Below are 26,907 nucleotides of genomic sequence, written 5' to 3'. Positions count from 1 at the left end.
ACTGCTCAGGGAACAGATAATGCATTTTAATTTTCCTCTCCTTCTCTGTGAGCAGTAATAATATTTTTTCATTTCTTTGCATTTTAGGAAAGTTAACCAAATAAAAATGATAAAAACACTGTTAAAAGGTGCAGAGAGAGAAGCTGGAGTCTTGCTTGCACATTTTTATTTTTGCTTTCTCACTTAATTATGCTTTCAAATATGAAACTCTGGGTGACATTTCCGCAAAGGCAAGATAAAACATTTAGCATTTTTTAACCTGTTTAAAAATAATTTACCTATAGTTATAGGACCTATAGTTTATATGTCATCACTTCAAAATGGCGCACACAGCCTCATTCACACACACTAATATTAACCACCGTAACCACTGCCACCGCAGACTTCACTAATATCTCCCTCGCTCCGAGAGTTTTTGAGCTTGTGAATCTTTCAGACAGAGCACAGGTGTGTGGTGTGTTAGACCAGAAATATCACAGAAGAAGTACTTTCTTGTGAAGTAATTCAATAAAACCTCATGAATAAGTAACTTTAGTCTGTTAGACAACACATTTTCCTGTGATAAGACAACTGCATGTCAGTAACCCTCTTTACTCAAGATTAGCTCGAGATTACAAACAGAGCATTTCACAATGAATTGCTTCATCAGCCACCGTGAGTATGAAATGCACGGGCTAAGCTTTCATCATGGTCAAATGTTCCAAATTACAGCAGACAGACAAAACCCAAATGCCTTTTAATTGCGACTTTAAGAGCACTTCACAGTCAGACTGCACTGACACACTGAGCCCCGAGGATGAGAATGATTATGCGGCATCTCGTTATCACCACCTGCAAATGTAGTCAACAATAAAGTCATCTCAGTCTGGGGGGTCACGATGCTGTTAAAGGCCCCAAAAACCTAAATCCCCCTGATCCGAGGGATGTGGTCCTACAGGAGCGTGCTGTTTTCTGCTAAAGTTAGAAGATTTATGGTCGTTTCACACAAAAGATTTCTTTGCCATGTACCTAGAGTCATATCAGAGGGTAAGGACAAACGTGTGTGGTCTTTCAGGTCGGAGGGCTTGTTGGAATGTGACCGAAAGCAGAAACAATGCAGACTCTGCATCAAATTAATAAATCTCCAGATCTGCCTTTTACTCTGTATTCACCATGACAACCATGTCTGATGTTACAGAAGCCACACTGTAGATCCAAACTCTTTTTGTAATATTTTGTCTTTGTATCCTTTAAACGCACTGTCTAAATACAAAGTGCCTCGAGACTTCAGCTGTGAACCGGTAGGTGGGTCGACTGCATAAACACAGGCTGTAGGAACTGACAGATCAGAGCACAAAGAGGAAAAGCTTCAGGCTCAGGAGTTTGTGCAGCTCCAGTTCCTCTGTGCTGCTAAATGTGATAAAAGAGCTCGGAGCCTGTGGACTGGTTCGGTGACTGCAGACCAGGGTCAAGTCACTCTGAATCAAGTCAAGTCACATGAATCAGAGGATTTCTTTTGTCACTGTAACATGTGCCTGTGTCTCTGCAGCTGGTGGGGACTGAGTCGGTCTCCAAAAGGACACTGCACTCATTTTAAACAAAAACTCATGTCAGAGTGAGTTTGTTCCACTAATTCGACACAGTTTTGATTCGTATTTGTGGCAGATGGCAGCGATTTCTGGTGCTGCAACTGCACTATAAAGAAACCGGATTATTTTTTCATAAGCAGCAGTGGAAACGATTAAAAATGTCTGCAGGAGGTGTTTCTCATTTTTGTTTACTTCACTAACTTTTCTTTACTTTTTCTACAGGTTGGCACCAAAGAGTAGGACTCAGAGGTGAATGTTGAACATCAATAACCAGAGGAGATTCTCTGTGAAGTGCACAGACCTTCAGGGACGGCCTCCACAGCTTCCCCTAAAATTTTCCATAAATCTGACTAATGAAAACTGATATAGACACCTTCACGATGCTACTGTGTGCTGACACCAGGTTAGAAGAGAGGGCTTCAGTGTGGTGCAGTGTCAACTTACCGGGTCAACAGACTGTAGCCTTTAGCAGCGTCAGTGTGTCAAAGGCTCAGTTTACGTGGCTATAGTTCAGTATTTTTTCTCAATTCCTCTTGCTCAAGTTTCATGAAAGCAAACATTACAACAGCCTGGGAATCGTATCGTACACACGGGGAGGCCAGTGTGTGTCAGTGAGTGGTTTTATGATAGCAATAATAAGCTGTTGTAATTCTTGAGAGTGACTTAAAAATCTGTCAAGTGTGACCAAATATTTTCATTGCTCGCACAGCAGCGCCTGACATTTAGCAGGTCTGTCTTTGTGTGTATGTGCTGTACCCTACTCTGCCTCTGATTGGCTCTGACCCTGGTGTTCTTCTTCACTTCATGCGGATAACCCTGTTTAACTCCTCAAGCGACATCACGACTCTAAAACATACAATAATTCAAAATGCAGAGAACTATAGATTGTCTTGTCCGCTAACACCTGTCTGTGGCCCTGAAAGGCCCAGCGCAGACCTGCCATCATCGGCGGAGGTAACCACGCCACCACCTGTCTCCCTTCTCGGGTAAGATGCCTAATCCTGGCCCAGCATCTTCAACAGAGACGAACTCGCTGCACTTCATCTGTGAAAGCACTTTAGTTGCATATGAAAGTAATTTCTAGGAGACAGGGTTGGCTAAGCAGCAGTGCTCTCAATGCTGCTGCTGCTGCAGGTCATAAAATGTAACGTAATGTAATTTACATTGTATTGACTTGGATGAATGGAGAGAAGTGGCTCATGTAATCCAGATAATCATGAATATTCTCTCAGAATATTATTTAGAGTTCGCCTGACTGCGTATCAGAAAGGATATACGGCCCTATTACAATATTTAGACTGCAGATTCTCAGTGTCACAGAGAGCTAATGCTATTGGACGGCTTGTTTTAGCACAATATAATAGAGCAGTATATAGGTAGACACTGCCTGTGCAAGCCTGTGTGTATGTAATGACAAGGTGGAGTTAAAGCTGTTAAACATACATTTTCTCTCTCCATCTCTTACCTTCTCTTTTCCCTCCTTTCATCTCTTCCTTCCTGTCTCTCCCTCCCTTTCTCTACACATTAACTCTCATTCTTTGCCTCAGATCAATATCACTCTTCCCTTCGCCCATTCCTCCTCTATCCAGGCCGTCTGTTTACTGCCCTGATCGATACCTCTTCCTCCTCCTCTTTTTTTTAACAGTGATTTTTTTCTTCTTTCCCCCAGCTCTGTTCTCCCATGTCTTTTAACCCTCTTTCCTCTTTTCACCACCTCATCTCTCCTTTCTAGGAATCAAGCATCCTACCACTGAGTCCTGACGTTTTCAACATTATACTAACTGGTCCAAGTCGAGCACTTACACATCTTCATCGGTTTAATATTACTTACATGATGATAAATGTTTGTGTCTGACTTAATGGACGGTGGATGATTTGTCACATAAAAATGGAGATAAACTGAATAGAAGTGACCCTGCGCTCCGCCCCTCTCCTCTGTCTCTGTTATGTTTTGTAATGTGATGGATGGAGCAGACCTCTGCATGTCTAGACCACAATAATCTGCTTTTTCACTGTGGTGATTTGCCCTCTAAAATTCATCCTGCACAGTCTGGTGGTCTAAACGGCTTGACCCAGAGGATTAAAGGCGCTATTTGCACTCTGAGCATTGCATTGTAGGTGCGATACTGATCAAAGTTATGACTTTTATCAACTTCCGTCCGTCCGTAGGAATATACAGACACCGTGTTTGAGAATCATGATGACTCATGAAGCTAACGCCTCCTGCAGCTGCCTTTTCACGCTACGCTCAGAGACCTTATATCAAATCCGCATCAAACCCCCCATAAAACAACAAACAACCTCCAAAATGTCAGAGCGACAATGGGATTAGCATCAAAGAATTTACTGACTCATTACTGGAAAAGTAATCACATTACACCGCTTCAGCATATACTGAAACTATGAACTTCAACTAGGCTGGTAAACAGGGTTGAAAATGCTGCAAAGTGTTGAAATACTGAGCTGTGAGGACAAGCTTCCCTGTAGGGACTTGCACAAGCAGAGTAGCCACTATTGCTAAATACATGTGTACTCATGTAAAAGTGTGTGTGTGTGTGTGCGTGTGTGTGTGTGTGCTCTCAGGGAGGTTTTAAGAGGACTTTTTCCTTGTTGATGAAACTGAACTCAGTTCAATTAAATTCAATTCAGTTCAAGAACATTATTGTCATTGTGAGGGCACAACAAAACTGCAACTGGGTCAACTTCAAATGATGCATTTATTTAAGACTCACATATTTACAAAGATTAAATAAAAGAGGAACGAAATACAAATATAAAACACCAGCAGGAAAAAGTACAAAATATAAGCAAAATAAAGTGTAAAATTCAATTAACAATAAAAACCAACCATGTCCTGTGCTTTTCTCTCAACTCGCTGGAGGGCTTTTTGTGAGCTTTGGTGCAGCTGCTCCTCCTCCCACACCTCTCCATCTCTCTCTCTCTCCACTTTCCTCTTTTTCATTTTCAATACTACACCCTCCCTCCCTCAACTCACCTTTGTCGTCTCTCGTCCCTCAGCTCATTCCTTCTCTCACTCCATTACTCTCCCTTTTGGTTTTACTGTTTATATAAAACTCACAAAGTTAAAATAACCCCACTCTGCACGCACATGTAGTGTCCACAGGAGGATAAATCTACGCACATAAACACACACACACTGACGGAAACACATGGCCAGTGTGTTTTGACAATCTTCCAACACGCTGATGCTGTATTTGTTTAACAAAATGACTTTCTAAATTTAGACTCCACATCCCCAGGGAGACTCTAAAAATGGAGACAAGCTCTTGTGTGTGTGTGTGTGGGGGGTACTTTTATTATATCTGTATGAGTGCACGTCTGTACTGTACATGTATTAATTCTTGTGGCTACAACAGAGATTCCTCTGGTGGTTTTGAAATGTTTTTATGAAGGATGGAATCAACAGCAGTGTCCGTGGTCGTATCCTGGGCACTCGACTGTGAGAAAAAGGCCTCTCTCCTTACTCAAGTGTTTGTGTCTAAGACTGTCAAAGTGTGTGTGCTTTCAAATCCATGGATAGTGATGAGTTTACCTTTGTTTATGATGAAGGTGTAATCTAAAGATTCCAGTACGTGTGTATTTTTATATGTAAACGTATTATTCTATGTGTCCATGTGAGTGGGCGGCTGCTGTACATTAACTAGAATGGTCTCTGTGTCTTATCAGCTCTTCATGGTCACATCATGCAAACTGGAAACATGTTGTGTAACCACAGGAGGAAGTGATGCTGCTATCACTGCCTGTTCTGCTTAACATATGCAAAACAATGCTGCATCAAATTGATTTTCATTGCATTCAAATGCAATATGGAGCATTGTTTTGCTATTTTATGTCGCGGTGACGTTGCCCTTTGACCACCAGTATCTAATCAGTTCACCCTTGAGTCCAACTGAACGCTGGGGCCAAGTTGGAAGAAATTCCCTAAAGGTGTTCCTGAGAAATCAGGCTCACCGGAATGGAAAGAACGGGCCGATGTATGAACACGGTTGTTGCCAGCGCACAGGCATAAAAAAGCCAAAGAGGCAGATGGAGAAAGAGGTGTGTTCACGTTTGTCTCTGTGTGATAACAACATGATCTGTTCTCCTCTGCTGCTTGCATAACAGGTGGGTGTTTGAGTGTGTGTGTCTGTGCTAAAGTGGGAGTTAATGCAATGCTATACTTAAAGTATACGCCCTATTTATGTGAAAGCAAATTGGTGTGTGTGTTGTGTGTTAATCTGACAGGCAACAGATTGCTGCGCAGCACGCCTGTACACTCACACTGACAGACTTGTGCAGTGACCGACAGAGAGAAAGAGACAGAAAACACGGAGTGAAAGAAAGACGGAAAGGAAGCTCGAAAGAGCAAAAATGACAAAGTCAGAAAAAAAGAGCAAACAAGACTAAACTAAAGCAAGAAAGAGAATAAGAACAAAGAAGACAAAAGGCAAGAAAAGGGGAACAAGGAAAAGAGAACGCAAATAAAAGCCACAACGAAGTGAGGTGAGAAAGAAAAGAAAGAAAGGGAAGGAAAGAACAAAAAGTACAAAAACAGGAACAGAAAAAAAACGACAAATAAAAGAGCAAAGTAGAAAAAAAAGGAACCTGATGCATAAACAACGGCAGAGGACAGTTGGGGATTTACCATATACAGTAATAGCCTGTTTCTAGAATAAGCTTCGGTTTCTCAAACATAGACATGGGACGACAAAAATAGACTTTCTACAAAGGAGTTCACTGAGTGGTTAGTGGTGGTGCAGAAAGCATGACAAACTTCTGTATGTGTCTTTGCGTGTGTGTGTGTGTGTGTGTGGGTGTGTGTATGTGTGTGTCTTTTCACAGAAGCAGAAGACTCTCAGCGCTCCATCTGTGAGTCTCTGATTCCTCCGTCTATTCGTCAGACTGAAGGGAATCCTGCGCTGCTGCAGCAACAGGAACACACTGCTGCAAACACACACACACACACACATACACACACACACACACAAATGTGGGGAATTTTATCATGATCTTATCATGTGCACGCATTTGCTCATTCATCTGCAAACACATTGCACACACGCATGCACAAACCACCTGATGCTTTACTGTAATTCATGACTGTTCAATAATTATACTGTGAGAAAATCTGCATCTGTAAAAAGCTACAGGTAATAAAATAACACCATTAATAAGTTTTAGCAGCAGGTTTACTGCTGTCTGACGAGGCTGCAGATCATCTTGGTAATATGTTTATTTACACACACACTGATTAATATGAAAAACCATGACACTGCTTCGTTGTACACTGTGCATTTTGTTTGTTGTGCTGCTATTTATACACCACATATGTGTCTGAGATAAAGCATGTCGGTATTTACATGCTTGCACACGTCTTTGCAAACACATGCTGCGCACACACACACGCGTGTGCGCACACACTTCCATGGTGAACACAGTGAAGAAGCCACAGACAGGTTGGATTCCCACACTGCAATCTGCTCAGAGTTCACGAGGAGATTTACCACAGTGCCCTACCAGTAAGGTTTGAATGTGTGTGTGTGTGTGTCTGTGTGTGTGTGTCTGTGTGTGTGTGTGTGTGTGTGTGTGTGTGTGTGTGTGTGAGAGAGAGAGAGAGAGAGAGAGGAAGACTTGTACCCAAATTCTGACACACATGCACAAATATAGACACGCAGTAACACGCATGCACAAGGGGTATGTAGGACATTTCTTTCTTTAGGTGTTAAATGAAATACCAGACACACACGCACACGAACACGCACACACACACACACACAGACCTACTTTAAATACAAAGGAGCTTTTACTAACCAGCCACCTCCCTCCACTACACCTAACAAACATACATCTCTCATTTCGCACACTCACTTCCCATTTCCCCCTCTATTCTCCTCTCCGTCTCCCCCTTCTCCTTCTCCCATTCTCTCTCCCTCTGTCCACTCTGTCCTTTTTTCTTCTTCTCTCACTGCTTACAGTGACATTCGATCAGCTCTTTGTTTAGAAAACAGTAAGCTCCCTCAGCCCTGCTCTGCGTTTGAAAGGATGTGGCTTTTCTCTTGCAAACATCAGTTTCTTTCCTGGTAAAACCTTTTGTACATGTGAACAGCTTTGGGTGTGTATTTGCGTGCATGCTTGTGTGTGCTCGGGGGGGTGGGCATTGTGTGTGTGTGTGTGTGTGTGTGTGTGTGTGTGTGTGTCCGTGTATATGAGGCTAACTTGGATTGAGTCTGCGTGCGGCTTCATTACCCAGATTGAGAAGCTGAAAAAAAGGGGAAAAAAAGAAATGGGGGGTATTTGTTGTCTTTCTGATAAGTTGCCAGTGCCTCTAACTCTGATATGATTCACTGTCTGGCTCAGCGTTAAGCTTGATGACTAAGGAAAGAGAGAGTGGCAGACGCAGAGGCAGCGAGAGACAAAAGGCCGAGTCAGGGAGCGAGATAGAGATGGAAATGGAGAGAAGCTGGCATTCGTGCGACTTCGGGCTGAGTAAGCGCTCCTTCCTAATATGATTATAAATCGTCTTGTCCTCATCTTTTTGTGCCAGTTGTGTCCTTGGCCCGAGTCGGAGGGGGAGGAAGCCTCGTTCCAAGACTCAAAAGCCTCTGCAGGCCAACTAAGTGCTCAATAGATGCCCGCCCCGCCCAACCTCCAAAAAAAAAGAAAGAAAACCAAAATAAAAAAACCAAAACAGAGGCACTGCTGGCTCTGAGGTCAAATGAAAAAATGGAAGGCATCAGCAATTAGAGTAAATGCGACAGGGTGCATCAACAAAGTGCAGTGTTTAAAAGCTGGACTAAGCAAGATTTGTGTGATAAAATCAGCCGGCCTCATCAGCTCAAGTCACAAAGCGGAGCTGGATCAACACGAGAGGGTCCCATCTTCACTAATTGAGATGCTGCAGTTTTACTAAAAGGAAATTAAGGTGTCAGGGAGGGTCGCCAGCAGGAAGCCAGGAAGCCAAACGCACACAGGAAGTACAGAATCTACAGAAACTGAAAGCTGGTGTGACTGTTCAGTATGTTGTTTTGATATCTACTAAAAATAAAAAAGTAGATGAACCAATCAGTGGATGGGTAGAAAGCATGATTCTACATTGCTGGTTGGACAAAACAAGAAATACGAAGATCCACTGATCCTGGGGAAAAATTCTTTGTATGAAAATGTGTGTATGAGATCTTGTGATAACGGGCCTAAAACAAGATTAGGGGTCCCTCACAGATGAAAACACCTCACACATTTGTCTCCTGATCAGCAGCAGGTGATTGTTTCCATCCAGAGAAAAGCTGGATTCTCCACCTCTGATGCACAGATGACCCTCTTCACCTCCTTCATCCTCAGGACGAAATGCACTTCTCCTCACTCGTACTGTCTATTTAGTGAAAGAGTGTAAACACAAGGGCAGCACACGCCAACGCAGCTCCGCGACAAATACAAGGTCTCTGCACACAGAGCGCAGGCACACCGACCATTTTTCTTTAACCCTGTCTGAGCCATAAACCACTGATCTCCAACAGGGAGAGGAGGAACAACAGAGGAACAACGGGCAATATTTTGGTCCATATGCGCAGAAGGAAGATGGAGAGAAAGAAAATTTGACAGCTTTCTTAGTCACATGTGAGAAGCTGGTGAGTGTGACACCGGAAATAACTGAGCCTCTTTCTTATTTGAATTTGTTCATTTTAAAAATGATTTGCATTGAGCAACTGTACCTGAAACACAACACTGCAACTTGTGTTGGCAGAGAAAATGATTTTGCCATGCAAAACATGTCTGAAACTCTTTTTGCCTTTGTAGCAGCTCCAAACCTCTCCAACAACTCAAGGTCCACTTACGGTTTTTTGTTTTTTTTTCTAGGGCTTTGAACCATATCAACATGGGGGTGGATCTGTTGACATGCAAGCTTGGTAGCTGTTGTGATTTTGTCTGCATCACTTTTAGGTTTTCTCGTTCATGTCGGCATCAAAATTAAGCATCAAAGTTATTTGTTTTATTTATTCGGCAAAGCAGAGCCAACTCAATGTCTTCTTACTCCGGAGCTTCTCAGCACATCACTTTTAACCATCACTGGGGGGTTTGTTGAAAGAGGAATACCGAAGTTCACATGTTCAGTTTTTCCTCACATGCACTTGACGTTTAATTGTTTTCACTGGTGCTCAACACGTCTTCATAATAAATCAATTCTAATGAAATTCTTCCTTTTCCACGCTCAAGTCATTCAGCAACTACCCAGGTATGTATTGACTCTCCCACTCTATCTTTATCTGTCTTTTGTTTTGACCAGAATCTTTCTGTTGAAAACATCACACACACACTCACTCAGTCACACACACACACACTCACACACACAGTGGTATAAAAATAAAATGTGTTGTTTTTAGAAGGAAAGCCACATCCTTCCAGCACAGTCACCCTGACAGCCAGTACACTGTAGTTCTCTATCAGTCTCTCTTTCAGTTTTACTTAAGACTCTGTTTCCAGTAAGATTCACTAATAACTCAGGATGGTTTTGCAATCAAAGACCTTCTCTGACCTCTGCGACGAGTTCAGGGGCAGGCCGTAACATCTGAACCCATCAGATCCCTGAATATATTCTAGTTAAAAATATGCTCCTTTCTGTTCCCACCAACAGATTTTTTTTTTCTTGTGTTGTTTCCTGACTCTGAGTGCGTTTGACCTTTTATAACACAATACATCTACATCATTTTATAAATTACGGTGGCGTACAACAAGAGATTAAGGGATCCTGTTTTAATGCATGGTCTCTGGTTAGATGGTCTATTATTTGCATGTTGTAGCATGTAGCTGAGGTCTGCATTAAAACAGCGTTTTTAGGGTCATTCTATGAAAAGTTATCAATACTGTTATCGTCATCTAAATAAAAAATATAAACTATGACACATGATCTTCCCACTTTCAAAATATTCAACAGGGAACCCTGCCGTGTTATTCACTGTGCAGGAAGTGAAGCACACGCCTACATAGGTTGGTGACACACAAAGGGTGTCTTCACACATCAGACACTTCCCTTCAACCCTGTCTGACTTAAACCTTGTAACTTCAAGAGGGAAGCACCAAGTTGTACAGTACCAGCACAGGTCGGAAAACACACACGTACCAGGGTGTAAGAGGGACGAAGCAGAACTGTCTGACAATCACTGTGGTCAAAGCAAACGGACTAAAGTCGCGTTTATGGGCCAGCAGGAGAAAGGCTAATGGGCATATGCAGCAGGCTGCACAACACAGAGGCACTGGCTTCCCTCACACAGATGTGGCCAGTTGTGTTAGTAAGAATGCATGACCAGGCCACAGGCCAGGTGCCGCAGTCAAACCGCTGTACCACCTGTGTGTGTACAATGAAAGGTGCACAGCAGGTGGACAGACGCAGCAGTTGTAACAATCCTAATAATTCTAATTACTGTAATTGTAGGAGATGTAAGAGTAGTGAATAGAGCTGAATCTCACTGTCTCTCCACAATGACAGATCTACAAGTACACAGACACACACACACGGTGCAGTTTTTACATCAAGTGTCATTAACAGATGTGTTTTTTCGTGCTGCTGACTCAGACACTTACTCTTCATGTGGTACTTCAAGCCTTCAAGTCGGGGGGGGGTGTGATAGCACATAGGCACACAAACACACTTACACACATGAACTCTATCACAAATGCACAGACACACAACCAGATAAAAAAAAAAAAAACGTTGCACTCACAGAGAATTAACTGAATCGTAAAATTTATTTGATTTCTCAGGACAGCAGTACTGCAACAGCAACATGTTTGCATGTGTGTGTGTGCTTGTGTGTGTGTGTGTGTGTGTGTGTGTGTGTGTGTGTGTGTGTGTGTGTGTGTGTGTGTGTGTGTGTGTGTGTGTGCATTTGTGTGCATGTGTATGTGTGTTGTGGTGACTGTCTCTGGCTTCCTGTTAAAGAGGTTTCAAGAGAGAGAGAGAGAGGCTGACAAAAACCCAGTGTGAGTCTATTTTTGGCCACAGAGAGAGAGAAAGAAAGATGAAGAGATAGCAGGGTTAAAACAAGAGGAGCACAGCGGCGTAAAAAACAACTCAAGGGAAAAAAGAAAAAGGGAAATAAACACAAAACAGAGATAAATTTGAGTGTGAATGCATCTCCTTCTGCTTGTTGTCCTGTTTTAAAGGCCAACACCCTGACAGGATAAACTGTACCCAGTGACAGCAGCAGAGCATCACAGGAAATGTTGTGGCCTCTGTGTCTCATTAATAGACACGTTATGGTGACAGAACAGCCCAGCGTGCACAACACGCTGCGTGAAGTAGTAAATGTATTTCAAGTAAGAAAGTGATCTCGAGTTTCTAAACTGAATGCGTCACTTACTTCTCTCTTGTCATTCAGCACAACCATGTTTTCCTTTTATATAATTTCCCATTTTTTCAACTCTAGCAAAGCAAAAGTCAAAAAAAAAAAAAAAAAGAAGAAGAAGGTGACACACCAAATCCACTTCCACACTGTAAAATCAGAGTTCCCAGTTTTTTCATTTGAGATCATTTCTCAGAACAATTTCCTGTTATGTTGTCATATATGTTAATGATGAGATCTGGACAGACCTGACAGTATCAGACCTGAGACATGAAGCAGAATGATTTTATTTTTTTTATTTTATCTCTGATGGATTCGTTTGCTCACAAAATCAGTTTGATTTGTTAATGGTGAAAGGCCACACGAAGCACATTCACCTGCAAAGGTTAGAGGTCAGAGGTCAATATGCTGAAAACATCCGCAGACACTACTGAGATCATCAGAAAATTCAAACCTATGAAGCTTTAACGAAGCCGAATGAATATTATCACTCAGTGACACAGAAAAAGATTTCAGCTCAGATCTCTGAGACAAATCCATCAAAGCTCATGCTTTGTGTTGTCAGTCTCCATTAGCCAGCAGAGAAAGACAAAAAGTGATGAACAGTACATGCCCACGAACACACACACACAGACCTTCCACTGATTGATAACACACGTTAGCATATTAGCAGCTCTACAAACACACACACACACACCAACACAGACAAATGCACACCTGTCACGACTGAAACGTGTTGGCTCATTAGCGGTAACACAAAAACACACACACACACAGCTGCTCCTGATTGAGAGCACACATTAGTTCATTAGTGACTACACACACACACACACACACACACACACACACAGAGACTGGAGATATTGTTGTCTCCTCATCATTAGCACATTTTCAAAGTGAGTGTCACTATGTTTAACGCAGCCGCTGTAGATACCTCATCAACTTTGTCTCGCACACACACGTTTTCCTTAATGGCGTGTTGCAGACTGAAGCCTAATGGTGGTGTAGACTTCGCAGAGACAGGAGGAAGGAGGAATGACAGGGCAAGATGGAGGGGCAAAGACAGGGAGGTTGAAACTGGAAGAGCAGAAGAAAAAGACAAAGACGAAGGAAAAGAAAGGACAAACAGCAGGAGGAGGGAGAAGAAGAAGAGTGAAAAAGAGAGATCAATACATGTATGTAAAGCCACTTCACCCTCACTCTGCTGCTGCTGATATAAATCTGTGACGTTCATGTACAACAATCACCACAGTGACAGTCACTGTGATGTTACGTATGAGGTGAGATGCTTTTAAGGAAAAGAGCCGAGTGTTTGACAGATGCATCAACCCGACGTGACACAAAATGTTCACAAAACGATGTTAAGACACGAGCAAGTCTCATTAAAGCAGCTTTGGAAACTGAAGAGAAAAAAGAGAGATGTGGTCCCGGCACGAAATCAAAGCATTTGCTTTCAACATTTAGGCTACTGTCTAAACACTTAACTATTTACACTGCATTTGCCTTGACACGATCTCCTGTTGCCAGCTAATGTTTTCCCAACCTTTTATTGGCCATAGATAACCTGGATAGATAGCAGATACCGGATACAGGTCAAATAACCTGGTTCAGGGTTCAGCCTAGTTCTCATTCTCATGACTATGCTCATTCTGATGCTAACTTTGCAACAGGCAGCTAGTTTGGTTTCCCACAGACTCAGAGACAAGTATTTAAAATGATTTATGGAAAATGTATTTGTGCCTTGATATTTAATGTTTTGCCAGATTTCATATGGAAACAATCAGTAGAATATGACCAAGGTTGAAAAATACCTGGAATTTGTTCCAAGATTCCTTCCATAATGTATTTTAAAAAAACATCTTTACTGGACCAGGTGGGTGGATATTTCATTCATTCATTCACTCTTTTCTTCTGAGCTTTTTAAGGACTTCCTACTTTCCCTTAATGTAAAGTGAAGTTTTTGAGGACTTCCTGCTTTCTTTGAAAGTGAAGAGTTCTCTCTTTGACGTCTCACGGGGGAACATGAGGTTAAATCAATGGAAACTAAGTTGGAAGGCTCCAGTTAAGACCACCAGTCAGGACCGGAGACAGACCGACTCAGCATTTAAACTCACTCTGTGTGTGTGTGTGTGTGATTGCCTCTAGCTGAGTACACTCATGCATGTATGATTAACAGCCTATGTACAGTAATTTCATTAAAGCCGATCAATAATACTCACTGTGTCCATTGTGCATCATGGCAAGTTAGCCACTTTATCATAGATTACCTATAAAATACAAGCAGTGATAAATGTGGCTGTAGTGGATATGCCCATCAATGTTCTACAATTAGGTCCAGATTTAGCAAATACAATAAAGACAGCTACAGTGACAATAATGGAAATCTGAATGAAGAATTAATCTGGTGTTTAACTCGGCGACTGTGTATTTCTATCATATGCAACGGGAAAGAACAGGCGTATGACATCCCTCGGTTTAATTCAGCTCCACATATCAACAAGTTACAGCAGTAAAGTGCTGTAAATGGTGGCGACGAACCAATAAAAGAGGAAAAGATGATGAAAGAAAGACAATTAAAGCAACTGAAAACATTCATAAAAAGCTTCTGAGATGTTTTATAAGGCAGAAAATGCACCGAGCATGTTTGTTCAGCCTTAAGGAAACAATGTGTTTTGTGCGATCTTTGTGCCAGCGACTGAGCAACACATCTTAAATAGTCAGACCGCCTCCTCTATAGTCCTGCCAACCTGTTGTGGTGGTAAATATGGGTATTAGAGCCTGCTGTTTGCTGTGTAGATTTCTTATGTAACTGACTCTGGATCTGTCTCTCTGCTACTTTACACTCTGTCTCCATCTCTCTCCCTCTTCCACTTAGTAATTTTCTCTCCTCTGCCTATCTCCATCTCTCTCTCCTCATCTCTTTCCATCACTCTCTTTCTCTCTCTCTCTCTCAGTATTGACCCACACACTATTGCAGCTGTATCACATCAAGCCAAGGGCATAAATCAAAGCGCGCACACACACACACACAACATTGGCCATCCCACACACTCATGCACTCTCCTCAAGCCATTTCTGTTTACCGTCCCACACACACACGTGCGCACACACACACACACTCACACTCACACACACACACACATCTATAACTCGTCCTCATCGCCATTGCAGTGAACACCCACACAGATTTCTGCACCGGGAGCGAGATGCAGATAAAAAAGAACAAATATAGTGGGTTTGATTCCAAAGCACCGTGCAGGAAATCCACAGGAATGGAAGGGGAAAGAAAAAAAAAAAAAAAAAAAAAAAAGTGTTACCTGTTGGTCACCACTCAAAATGCCAGAAATACGACTGGTTATATAATCCGCAGTGGTGCGGCTATTTTAGAAGGAAAAGTGTTTGGTTGGGAAGCAGAGAAAACTTTTATTGATTCCTCACATCTAAAAATGACATCCTGGTAAAAATGCTCCAAAAATCATATAAATCAGGAAACAAGAAAAATAAGAAGATTAATGTAGGAAAACAGGGTGAATATGATAAAGAGGTTGCTGGTGTTAATTTCAATTATGTTTTTTTTTTTTGGAAGGGAAAACTCTCCTGAGGCTGCTGGAAAACACCCAGAATGGAAAGAAAGGATGAAATGTGCAGCACAAACACGGAGAAACCTGCTGAGAAACGAAGAGAAATAGAAAAATGAAGTGGAAAAAAATAAAGTAAACAGTGCAGGGAAGAGACAGAGAAAGAAAACTAACAGGGGCACGAAGAAAAGTTGTCTGGAGGAGAGACAGAGATGGAAAAGTAGAATAAAGAAAGAAAGATGTCTTGTGTACCTCACATGGAAACAAACATAATGAAGGGACTGCCCTTTTTGTGTGTGTATGTCTGTGTACTTTCATATGCACGTCCATTACAGCTTGCGTGACCGACCTACTACACTGATGCCACACACACACACACACACACGCAATTCAAAGAAGCTGTTTGCTCTTCCGCCTCATTCTCTTCCTGTGTCCTTTATTTTCCACAGTAAATGAAAGCAAAGCAAACAGGAGGAGGACAAGAAGAGGAAGGAAGGATGAAAGGAAAGAAAGAACAGAAAGCAGAGATCAGTCCCTCAGCAAAACAGTTACAAACACAATTTATAGACCTTTGCTACAACATGTGACACAGCTGACAGCAAATGACTGACAGCACAAAACCTTAAAGTCAATGTGCAGCAACTTTTATTTCTCAAAACTAACATCACATGCTTTTCCCACAACTGCTTCCTGTGTTAAACAAGCTGCTGCTGCTGCTGCTTCCCGTAAATTTAACACCCTGCTAATTATGATCTTGATCGTCCCCACAGTCACTTCAGAAAATCAGAAGTTGGGTTGGGTTGAGTTCTTTTAGCTGCACAAACAGGTCGGCGCGAGTCTCAGGTCAAAAACACAAACTGATTCTCACAAAGATTAGAAAAAACAAAACAAAAACAAAACTACAGACGCTCAGCAAATCAATCTCCATCGGTCTTCAAATCCAGTGTGGTCAGTGGAGTCTGAGGGCCGAGTTTTACAGAGTCAGCCAATTAGCAAGATCTCCAAGGTCACATTCACTTTGATTACAGTGCAGACTACAGTTACACATTTACAGTGTGAGTGGTTGTCTATCACACACACCTGGCAGAATGTGGCTGAGCTGCTTTTTTTTTTTTTAAGAGGAACTTTCATAACATTATGTGCCCCCCCCCCCCCCCCCCCCCCAAAAAAAAAGAAATCTATTCTGAATTCAAGATAAACCATAAAAAAAATTTGATTTTGTGAAATTGCAAAGCGTTAACAGCAAGGTCAGATGTCAGTGAGTCTTTCTCACTTCTAGCGAGAAAACATTAGCTCCATTTGTGCAAGTATCAAAAAGCTCGTCCCTGAACCCAAAGATATTTAATTACAACACGAACATCTCCTGAGTGGAATGGAAATGACGTGCCCGGTCTTCCAGGGCTATCGCTGCATCTGTATAATTATTTAGCGACTCACCACTGAGGACTGAATTAATCTAATAGTGTCAGGATGTCTGGTCACAGTTGATAAGAATTAGCACCTCCTTAACAAGAGCGCCAACAGACTGCCGCTCTAACAAGTACGGTAACAGGCAGGGGACAAAATGAGGCGAGGCATGGCAGAGGACTAAAAGGCAGAGCTGCTCTAATGTTGCTGAGGAGTAAACAACACAATAAGAAAACACACTCATTATGAACCATTTTAGCATTTTAGCACATACGTTGTCAAAAACACTCACGCACACGCTCCAATACACAACTGCACCTGCCCACGAACAAACAAAGGGACACACAAACTCACTAAGCCGCTCAAGCCGTCGTTGTCACTGAAGCATAATCCTGGAGTCGATGATTAACTTAATCTAAGTCACATGACTGTAGGTACACACAATCTAATCAACGCTCAGTGAGAACTTACAAACAACTAATCACAGCATTGTAAAGTTTGACTGACAGCTGGTGAGCGTCAGATACGCGGCCACCGATGGCAGCAGCCTCTTTCCGGCCAATGGGAGGAGAGATGCATGATGACATCGCCATACTGAAACTGAGGCTGGAGAAATATGAAAAATCTCACTTTACACACACTGCACGTTTCTGTGTCACGTTTGCTGATGAACTTCACCGAGATTTTATTTCTTCAGATTTCGGTCGTCATTTCTAACAATATAACAGAAGGCTTATGTTTATTTCCATTTTCATTTAATCTGCCCCTTAAAATTACATATTTGGTAAACTCTAAAATAAAATAGAAAAAGAATGAACTCAAATATATACACACTTAAATTTTATAACTATATATTTTATATTATGTTTAATCTGCTTATGTGCTTTGTTTTATATTTCCTGTAATATGATGTGTTACGAAATTTAAATTTGTTTAGATGAAAAAAAAAAAAAAATCTGAAACCACGGCAACCTCCTGTAGTTTCCTTGCTTCCTTATATGGGCACGCACATCACATCTCAATACACCACATTACAGCTGTGTCCGATGAGATTAACTGATCAATACCCGACTGATATCCAATACCATTATCCACTCCAGGAACAAATGTGGCATTATGGGATACTGTCCCCATGACAACACGGTTTGCAGGGGTATCCTATGTCTCATATTGATCCAAGCGTGATTTACGGTTGACGGTCAATGAAGGTAATGGATAACGATTTCAAAACACATACATGATAGTAATTGGGATTGCTGTCATCTGTGTGTTTGCATTTCAAAAGATGCATTTCTCATTGTGGATATTAGTTCATCAACAACCGATAAGCCCCATTTGTGTGTGTGTGTGTGAGTATTTTCCAGAGGCTAATTTCACACCATCAATATGTCACATTAAAACACAGTCCAGAGACCAACAGCTAGCTATCAGAAGTCAGCCCAGTAAGAGAGGTAACTGCTGCCGTTTGATTACGTCCGCTGAGCTATCAGAGATTTGAGAATGACTCGTCATCGCAGAGACGGTAAAAGAGGAAAATGACGCAGGCAGGAAGTGGACCAGGCCTGTGCAAGAAGTCAGCTGACCTCAGCAGACTCGGGTGAGGCGCAGATAAGATCAGAGATTTGATTAAAGTGTTGATAAAGATACACCAGAGGGAAATGATTGAACAGAGGAACAACACAGATGAAGTGAAAGATCCTTCAGTGGGCTGATTCATGCGGTTAACACATTAAGAGTTCAATCCCCTTGAAAAGCGTGTGATGACAGTGAGTGCAGCTTGAGATAAAAGCAGGTGTCCTTCAAATGGCTTCACCTCCACAGGCACACATCAATTCTTTGGCGAGATGTTTAAATTTTATATTAGCTCTTAAATAAATGAGCAGCTCGAATGTTTAATCAGGGTTCCCAGAGTGGCCCTGATGGAAAATTCCATGACTTTCCATAAGTCACTTTCATGAACCTAAACATTTCATCTCTCCCTGGTTTGCTAATATTTTTTTTACCCAGAAGTTCTGTTTTAATATGTATAAAGTTTAAAAAAAAAAAAAAAGTGGGTACGACGTTTCAAAAATGTCAAAGACCAGCCAGAACTCCACCGTCTGTAACACAAGACGCTGTGGAATAACTTTATCTGATATTACCTGACACGTCCCAGAGGCTTTAGCCCGTTTCCTCACTTTTTCTATGTTCAACACAAACAAAACAAAGTTCAGTGATATTCCAGAAACTCTCTGACCACTGGGAGCCCTGTTTAATGGATAAAACACGGCAGAGATCATCATCCCACCTCCACATTCACATATTCGCTTTCACTCTCACGTCTTTTCCTACCTTGGCCCTTATTTGTCCCGATGTCGACACTTTGCGGATCAGTTTGTGTGACGTTTCCTCTTGTTCCCCGTCGCTGTCTGATGACTCTTCTCCGGCTTCTCCAGCCTGAACAAAAAGATTGATAGTTGCAATTTGGATCCACTGTACGCAGAATAAAAGGTGTCAGCTGAGTCTAATTACTGATCTGCAGCTACCACGTTTCATGTTGATTAACGCTTTCACAGTGCTTTACATGATATAGGGTGTATCATGTGCTAGATCATGACTCTTGGGTGGAAATTATTCAAACTGGACAGAAAAAAAAGCCAATGAGGAGCGAAACTTAAAAAACCTGACTGTCAAATGTGTCGTCCACATCAAAAGTCTTTTTGCATGAAGAAATAATTAATGCCCTTTAAAATACTGAGGACGTGACCTCTGAAAAGTAACCCTGCTTCAGAGGTCTCCATGGATTATTTCTGAGAAATGCATCTGTCCCCGTCATCTTTCAAATTAAGGAAAAAGAGAAGCAGGAACCTCTGAATTCCCGTATTCAACTTTTCAGCCACTTCGCACTTGGAGTGTGGAAACTCTGTTTATAAAAACACTGTAAATCAGACTGGATGGGAAACTAAAACGCACAGAAATAAACAGTGACCAACATGTTTTTTTCACACATTTACTGAGCCTCTATCTGGTCGTTTGACCCTGTTGCAAATGAATGGATGTTTCCTGACTTGATTCATTCTGACGCTAACAGTATGAACAAGGGGTTATGTTATCATTCATCACTTCCTGTGTGCTAAGAAGATTCGACTGCTTACGTTGGTAGCAACCGGGTCATGCAGTGAAGATCCAGATTTGTAATAACTTTTTTAAAAGGTGGTTCTAAAAATGTTTTTCACAGCCAAGTAACTGTACGTATATTTAAAAATCTTATTTCCTCTGCAGGACAAGCAGAGCTGAGATTTTATAATTTCTGCAGGATTAGGCGAGGGAGGGGGGATTCAAAAACCAGTCAAGCACAGTTGTCAAGGTCAAAAAATAAATAAAGAATCTTTAAATTAGTTTGTGGTTCCTCCTTTAAAGATGCAGGTCAAATCATGGTGTGGAAAAAGTTTCTAAATACAACAGAGTTTTGTTTTTCTTCAGGGCTTACGTTATGCAATTAACATGTAAGTTTCATTGAAGTGTGAAGGAAAGATGGTGGGCTGCCTCTTTTGTTCATAAAAAAAAAACTGGAGGTGGGTGAGGATTAACTGCAGACAGCATTCACACCCTGATGTAAAAGTGAAACCTTTGCCTTATTTGGCCAAAGAAAGTAAATCTGTGGTGTTTTATCACAGAGAATTAGGCCACTTTTCCCCGCTGCCGCTTCACTCAGTTATTTAGTCATATCATTAGAGTAAAATCTGGCCTTTTGTAGATTTAAATGTACACTAGATGGAACAGAACTTACCATGTGAGTCCTCTCAGAGTCTGCTTGGGAAGACCTCAGCGACTCGCCCGGCTCCGACACATACAGGACGTTGGGGTTCAGTTTGGATGCCATGATGAGTCAAAGGTGAAAGAAGAGAAAGGAAAGGATGGTAAAAGGGAGAGAGAGAGAGAGAGAGAGAGGGTGAGAAGAAACAGGTGTGAAAGGTGTAGAGGTGGATGAAAAGTCTGCCAGTTGCAGAGGAGGAGGAGTTCTGAATAAAAGAGTTCAGAGGAGATGGAAGGGGAAAGAGGGGAGTCTGGTGAGATGTGAAAGCTTGGCAAAGCAGAGGAAGAGAGGAGAGGAGGACGAGCAGGACGGCAACACCGGGACGCCACACTCCTCTTTTTCTGATCTCTCTATTCACGGCCAACTCTGGAAAAGATGGAAGAATGAATTATTGATTAGGAGAGAAAAGCTCTCGGAGTTTCATAGTGAGGGACGTGCAGCTCCCTCACTGAGAGTTAAGAACAAATACACAACCGTCTTTCCCAACTCTCACTAATTTTCTATTCTGCCTCTGTAACACAATTTCAGTTAAAGAGCTAAAGAGACAATGACAACTGCTTCTCTTTCTCTGTTCCTCTTTACTTCTTGCGTTTGTGAGAAAACACTTGGACAGTTCAACACTTTAGACCCGTGGTTTCAGTCTGTGCGGAGCAGCTCTTTAGGAAAGCGACACACACAGGAAAACTATGATGATGATGATGATGTTTGTAGAGCTGGTGATGAAGATGGCGATGATGACAAGGACAAACGGTGGACAAGGATAATCACAACAATGATGATGAAGATGAAGACATGGCTCAGCACAGGCGGACAACTCTGCATGACACAGCTCGCCAAGCAACAGCAACAGATATGTGAGCTCCCGCGTGTTTCATAACCGCACACACGTAGAAGCACGCGCACTCGCACGCGGAACAGGTACTAAGGCAGCCAAAAAAGTGAATGTGTGCGGGCTGTGAACGTGTGTGCGCGTGAGAGCGTGCGTTTCCTTGATTACGGTGTGGAAACGTTATCCAAAAACCTGTCTGCATCTCACTTCACTGCCGCCCCGAGGACGCCAAACTTGGAGCACATAAATGCTCAAAACAGAGTCGGTGTCCAAACGCTGTCCATGTGTAGGAGGGGTTCGGTCTGTTAAATTATGTTTGTGTTGCTTTCAGGTTTGAAATATAAATTAAAAAAAAAAAAAAAAAAAAAAGAAGAAGAAGAAGCAGAAAACGATAACGGATGCACAACAGGCTGCCGTGCGCCTTCAGCCAGCTTGATCATTCATTCCGTCCATATCGCTGTTTACTGTAGGAGCTCTCGGCGGACACGCAAAATAAACATCAATATTCAATTTAACTCCTGCATGTTCGTCAGATGGGCTCGGTCGGCTCAGCTGTCAAAAACGCGAAAACATTTATCAGCGACCTGGACGGCCAGCGTTACCGCGCGGCCACCTCCTCTGCACAAATAAGCCCCCTCTGAGCTCTCATGTGTCGATAAAATATGGATATTATTTACCTTCGCCCGCTAATGTCTTCCCCCTTCTCCTCCGGCGGAGGTTAATCAGCGGCGGTGTCTCCCGCTCCTGTTGCCCGGCCTGGGTCGCTCGTCGGCCGGCGATGTGTGCTCGCGTTCGGCCGGCGGTCAGCAGCAGCGTGCGGGTCTCTCCGGTGGTGCTCGCCTTGCAGAGAGAGACGCGGTCATACGCATAGCGTCGGAGCGGATCTGAATCAGGTAGGAAGAGAAGGGAGGGAGGTGGGGGAGGAGGAGGAGGAGGGAGCAGGGGGCGAGAGCGCGAGAGAGAGAGAGAGAGAGAGAGAGATTTGCAAGCGGCCGTGTTGAGTCGCCTCGAATCGCTGTTCTGAGGTTAAACGGAGAGCAAATAACGCGCACACGCACGCATGCGCGCGCAAGAAAGAGAGCGTGAGGCAAACATAGGCCTAACGTGCACACAAGGAAACACACTAATTAACACACACACACCAACAAATATGGGCCTGTGTGTGTGTGTGTGTGTGTGCGCTGGTAGTTTGGTTTGGTTAATTTTCTCCAGGCACACAATGAGCACGTGGCAAGATTAAGGCACCTAACGATAGGTGTGTATAGTATTACAGCGTTGGCAAGCATCGATTTGGCAACTTAAAAATCGATTAATATCACATCAAGGTGTTTCTTTTCACTGAAGCACTACCTGCAGACTAATGTTCTACACAGCTAAGAAAGGCTGGTTTAAAAGTCCTGGATCTGACTCAGTGTTTACATGTGTCCTTGCTATTGTTGAGTGAATCCGTGAATCAGCTCTTTATATTTCTCTTTATATTTAGCATTTTTAGAACTGACATACTTTTTTTTTTTTTTTTTTTTTTGGAAGAATTAAACTTCTTTTTTCAGAGAATGTGGCAGTTACTCATGCGCTGAATCACTGCTGAGACATCTTAAATGAAAATCATTACATCCCTGCAAAAAAAATTCAGTGGGATTAGATGTTCAGCTCCCTGGTAAGTGGGCTGGTTCAGGTCTGAGTTTGCATGTGAGTGATACAAACTGCACAGAAAGCCCCGCTGCTGGCTCAAATCTAGAGACACAACATTCCTCCTGCAAGCAACAACGCATCTATTTCTCTTAAAATTCTGTCCAGACTTGCTCTCAAAACTTGCCTTTTCACTTATGAATCTGCACCTTTGCACGCACTCGCAAACCTTGCACACTGATTTCTGCTCAAATTTCAGCTCACTCAGTAGACTTGTTGTTGAGGAAGGTCCACACCGAATAGAGAGAGACATCCACATTAGTAAGGCAGAGAGTGAGAGAGAGCAACATGTACACACTAAACACAAGGGTTGAGCGACACACATATACACATGCACTAACATAACACACACACTGGCACCACTCAGTGCAATAGTAATTTGTTTACAGTTGATTAAATATTCATGCTGAATTAGCTGTGAGCCTGCCAACAGTCACTTCATTTACACTGTGTGTGTGTGTGTGCCCTTCTCCGCCTCCCTCCTCCACCTGCATTTGTGTATTTTTTGTTAGGTTGTAACTGTCGGTCAGCAGCATGGAAAAGGAAGACACGTGCCCAGTAACAAGCATGAATACACACACCTGCTGGATTCCCCTGTCTATCAGGTGATTGTATGACTGTATTCGGCTCTTTCCTCCGGTTGCCCTTGACAACGAAGAGAAGGAGGGGCGAAAAAGGATGGAGAGGAGGGAGGGACAAAGAAGACCAAGGGCAAAAATACATATGAAGAAAAAAAAATCACATGTAGAGCTGCAGCTAACGGTTATTTTAATATCTGAATAATCTGCATAATGTTCTTGATGAATCATCCATAAAATGTCAAAACTTGAAAAAGCCCAGTTTCCCAGAATCCAAGGTGATGTCTTCAGATTCTGTCTGACAGACAAAATCCTCACACTGAAGAAGCTGGAACCAGAGAGCAGCCAGAGAGGCTCAGACGATTAATCAAATACTATGATATCACATACGTTTTCTGCCAATTGAGTGCTTAATTAATGCACTAATCATTTGGCTCTAATGACAACACTTGATGGTGTTATTTGGCATATTTATCCTACCATGTGATTGTTATTCTCACAGGGCGAGATAAACCGAGGGCTTGTTGTGTTTTTGTTTTCATTTCTTCGTGTCTCCAAAGGCTAATAATTTACAATTTTCTCCAAATCTGGGAGGGAAGGAAAACATGTGAAGAAAAAAAAACAAAAAAAAAAGAAGAAGAAGAAGTGAAGCTCTCTCTCTCTCTCTCTCTCTCTCTCTCTCTCTCTCTCTCTCACACACACACACACCTCCTTCTAGCTCTCCCAGTGAGCTGCTTACAGGTTGTCAAATTTCCTCTCCTCCCCATCCAGGCGGCGCACAGTGGGAGCAGCAATCAGAGCTGAGCAATAAAAGAAACTGATAACAGAGAGATAATTAACAGCTCCGTGTTACGTATCAAACTGAGGGCAAATTACTGCACCGTCATTATCATCATGCAAATAGGAACATACTGTCGCACATCCTGTACTAATCTTTCACGAGCAGTTATCCTCGTACCCCTATATTTATCTCTTTTATAATGTGCACGTTGCAGGAATTGCTTCTGCTTTGTATTCATACACTGATTATTGCTGCTGTTTGCAGGGAAAGCACACATTATTCAGCAGTTCTGTAAATGCAACACGTTTTTATTCCGACAGCTAATTTTCTACAGTGATCTTTCTTCCACTCATTATCTTATATTTTTGGGTTTTTGGTTGCATGTATGTTTTTATAAACCTCTTTTTCTTCATTAAATTAGTCCGACTGAGTTCCGGCTACATGCCGCTTCAAATGCCAAACATTCTTGTTTGTTTTTAAAGGAATAGTTTTGGGAAATAGGTTTATTTATTTTCTTTCCAAGAGTTAGATGACAAGATTGTTTGTTGTCGCTTGTTTGTTTAATTCACGCAAAACAAAGTGAAAAGGATCTTAATGAAACTCTTGAGCAGATTATAGCGTTGAACTGTTCCTTTAAACTTGCAATAACTGATTATTTGGCCACTAAGTGGCAGCGGAAACAGGCTGTCTGGTGTTATGAGACCAGTTCACTGGCAAAGGTAAGATGGGAAAGGACCCAGTCCCAGTCCTAATTCTGCTGCCATTCAGGTTCTCACCACCCACAACCAAACTGGGCTCCTACACACGTACCTACCCACACACATGGACTAAAACAGCACAAGGAAGAGTTACATCAGCTCTTAAAATAAGCCTGAACACAAATATTGAAAATGAGCCATTAAAGAGCACTCACACATGTCAGATACGGAAGCACAAGCCCGAAAATAACATGCCTCAAAATAAAATGGACTCTGCTCTTGAATACTTTTGTCTATAGTCATGATTCTAGTTTCTTCTGGAACATAACTCTCTGGACTTTACTACCAAACCGTCACATTTAGTCTACGTGATACTGAAACCAAAGTTACATTGGCACAAACATCGTAAAAAAATAAGGTTTTTCTCACCTTTTTTTTTCTTCTTCTTTTATGCACACTTGTTACAAAATCAACAACTGTTGTTGCAGGTCTTAAAATAGTTTACACAGAACGTACTGTGAGGCTTTGAGCTTTTAAATAATGTATACACTATCAAGCATAAGTGAGGATTCATCCACATGCCATATGATTTAACACATTCAGGTCTCTGGTGGTTAACCTGTGAAAATAGCAGCTTATTTGAGTTGATAGTGACATTGTGATTGACAATATAACTTAAATTGCATGAAAATGCACGCTTAATACTTAGACACACACACACACACACACACCCAGGAGGTTTTTGTCCCCCTCTTTACACTCTGCTCTTAATTGTTTTGGACCTGACCTCCTCATTAACTGTGAGACACTGAAGGTTAACAGACTTGGCGATGCACCAGTATGCTTTTAAAAGGTCGTAAAAGGTCGTTAATGGGTCAGAGCAACATTATTTCAATTGATCTGGAATCGACCTGGAGCTTATTGATCGGGTAATTAGAGGAACTGAAGGGATAAATGAAAAGATAAGTGGCGCTGCAGTTATTCCACAACTCCACTGATCTGGAATCAAGTTTGTCGCACTCAATACTGTGTCTTAAACTATTAGCAGGCCACATGGATATAGTCTGCTGCAGCTCATTTACTGTACATAGTCTCCTACTCTGTCAATGTATGCACCATGTGTTACTATGCTGCCACCTAGTGATTTATTCTACCATTAAAAATATCTGAAAAATGAATCTGGAGTGTGAAGAAACAGTCTCAGCATGCAAAGGAAAAAAAAACAACAGATAAGAAAGGAAAAAGGAGGAAGAGATAATGAAAAAAGGGAGACAGTGACTGGTTGAGGCATGATAAGTGGTGGTGAAGTCAAATGATAAGCTGTTTGAGAGCATCAATTATTAAGTGTAGTCTGCGATTTCCCCATTGAGCAGTGAGACGGGGTAATCACTGGTAACGCTAATGAGGCATGGGATGGGAGGGTTGAAAAAGAGAGATGTGGAGCTGCAGAACAGGAAAAGAGGAGAAGAAAGATACTTTAATGGGATGGTGAGACAGGTGAGAGAGAGAGAGACAGAGTGCCTCCTAAAGAGAGGAAAGGAGGAGACAGTGACATACAGAGATCATTATTTCATTATTGAGTGTCATGATGTCTGTCTGTGATAAGAAGACCGATACTGTGATTGTTTTCATTATCTGAAAATCCA

At 42.1% G+C, this 26,907-nt stretch overlaps 1 protein-coding gene across 1 annotated transcript in view; it reads right to left on the bottom strand.

The window, feature by feature from the left end:
* si:dkey-172j4.3 (diacylglycerol kinase delta) overlaps window positions 1-22,470 on the bottom strand; it is a 114,688-nt gene extending 92,218 nt beyond the window's left edge. The window contains exons 1-3 of the mRNA XM_041030744.1: window positions 22,193-22,470; window positions 20,660-21,052; window positions 19,222-19,326 (exon numbers count right to left, since the gene is read on the bottom strand). Coding sequence (XP_040886678.1) covers window positions 19,222-19,326; window positions 20,660-20,752 — 198 coding nt within the window. The 5' untranslated portion in view covers window positions 20,753-21,052; window positions 22,193-22,470. The remainder of the gene's footprint in view (window positions 1-19,221; window positions 19,327-20,659; window positions 21,053-22,192) is intronic.
* Between the last annotated feature and the right edge of the window lie 4,437 nt (window positions 22,471-26,907).

Source organism: Toxotes jaculatrix, chromosome 23 (assembly GCF_017976425.1).
Source record: "Toxotes jaculatrix isolate fToxJac2 chromosome 23, fToxJac2.pri, whole genome shotgun sequence".
In the NCBI taxonomy this organism is placed as follows: domain Eukaryota; kingdom Metazoa; phylum Chordata; class Actinopteri; family Toxotidae; genus Toxotes; species Toxotes jaculatrix.
This window is presented reverse-complemented; position numbering and strand designations above follow the sequence as displayed.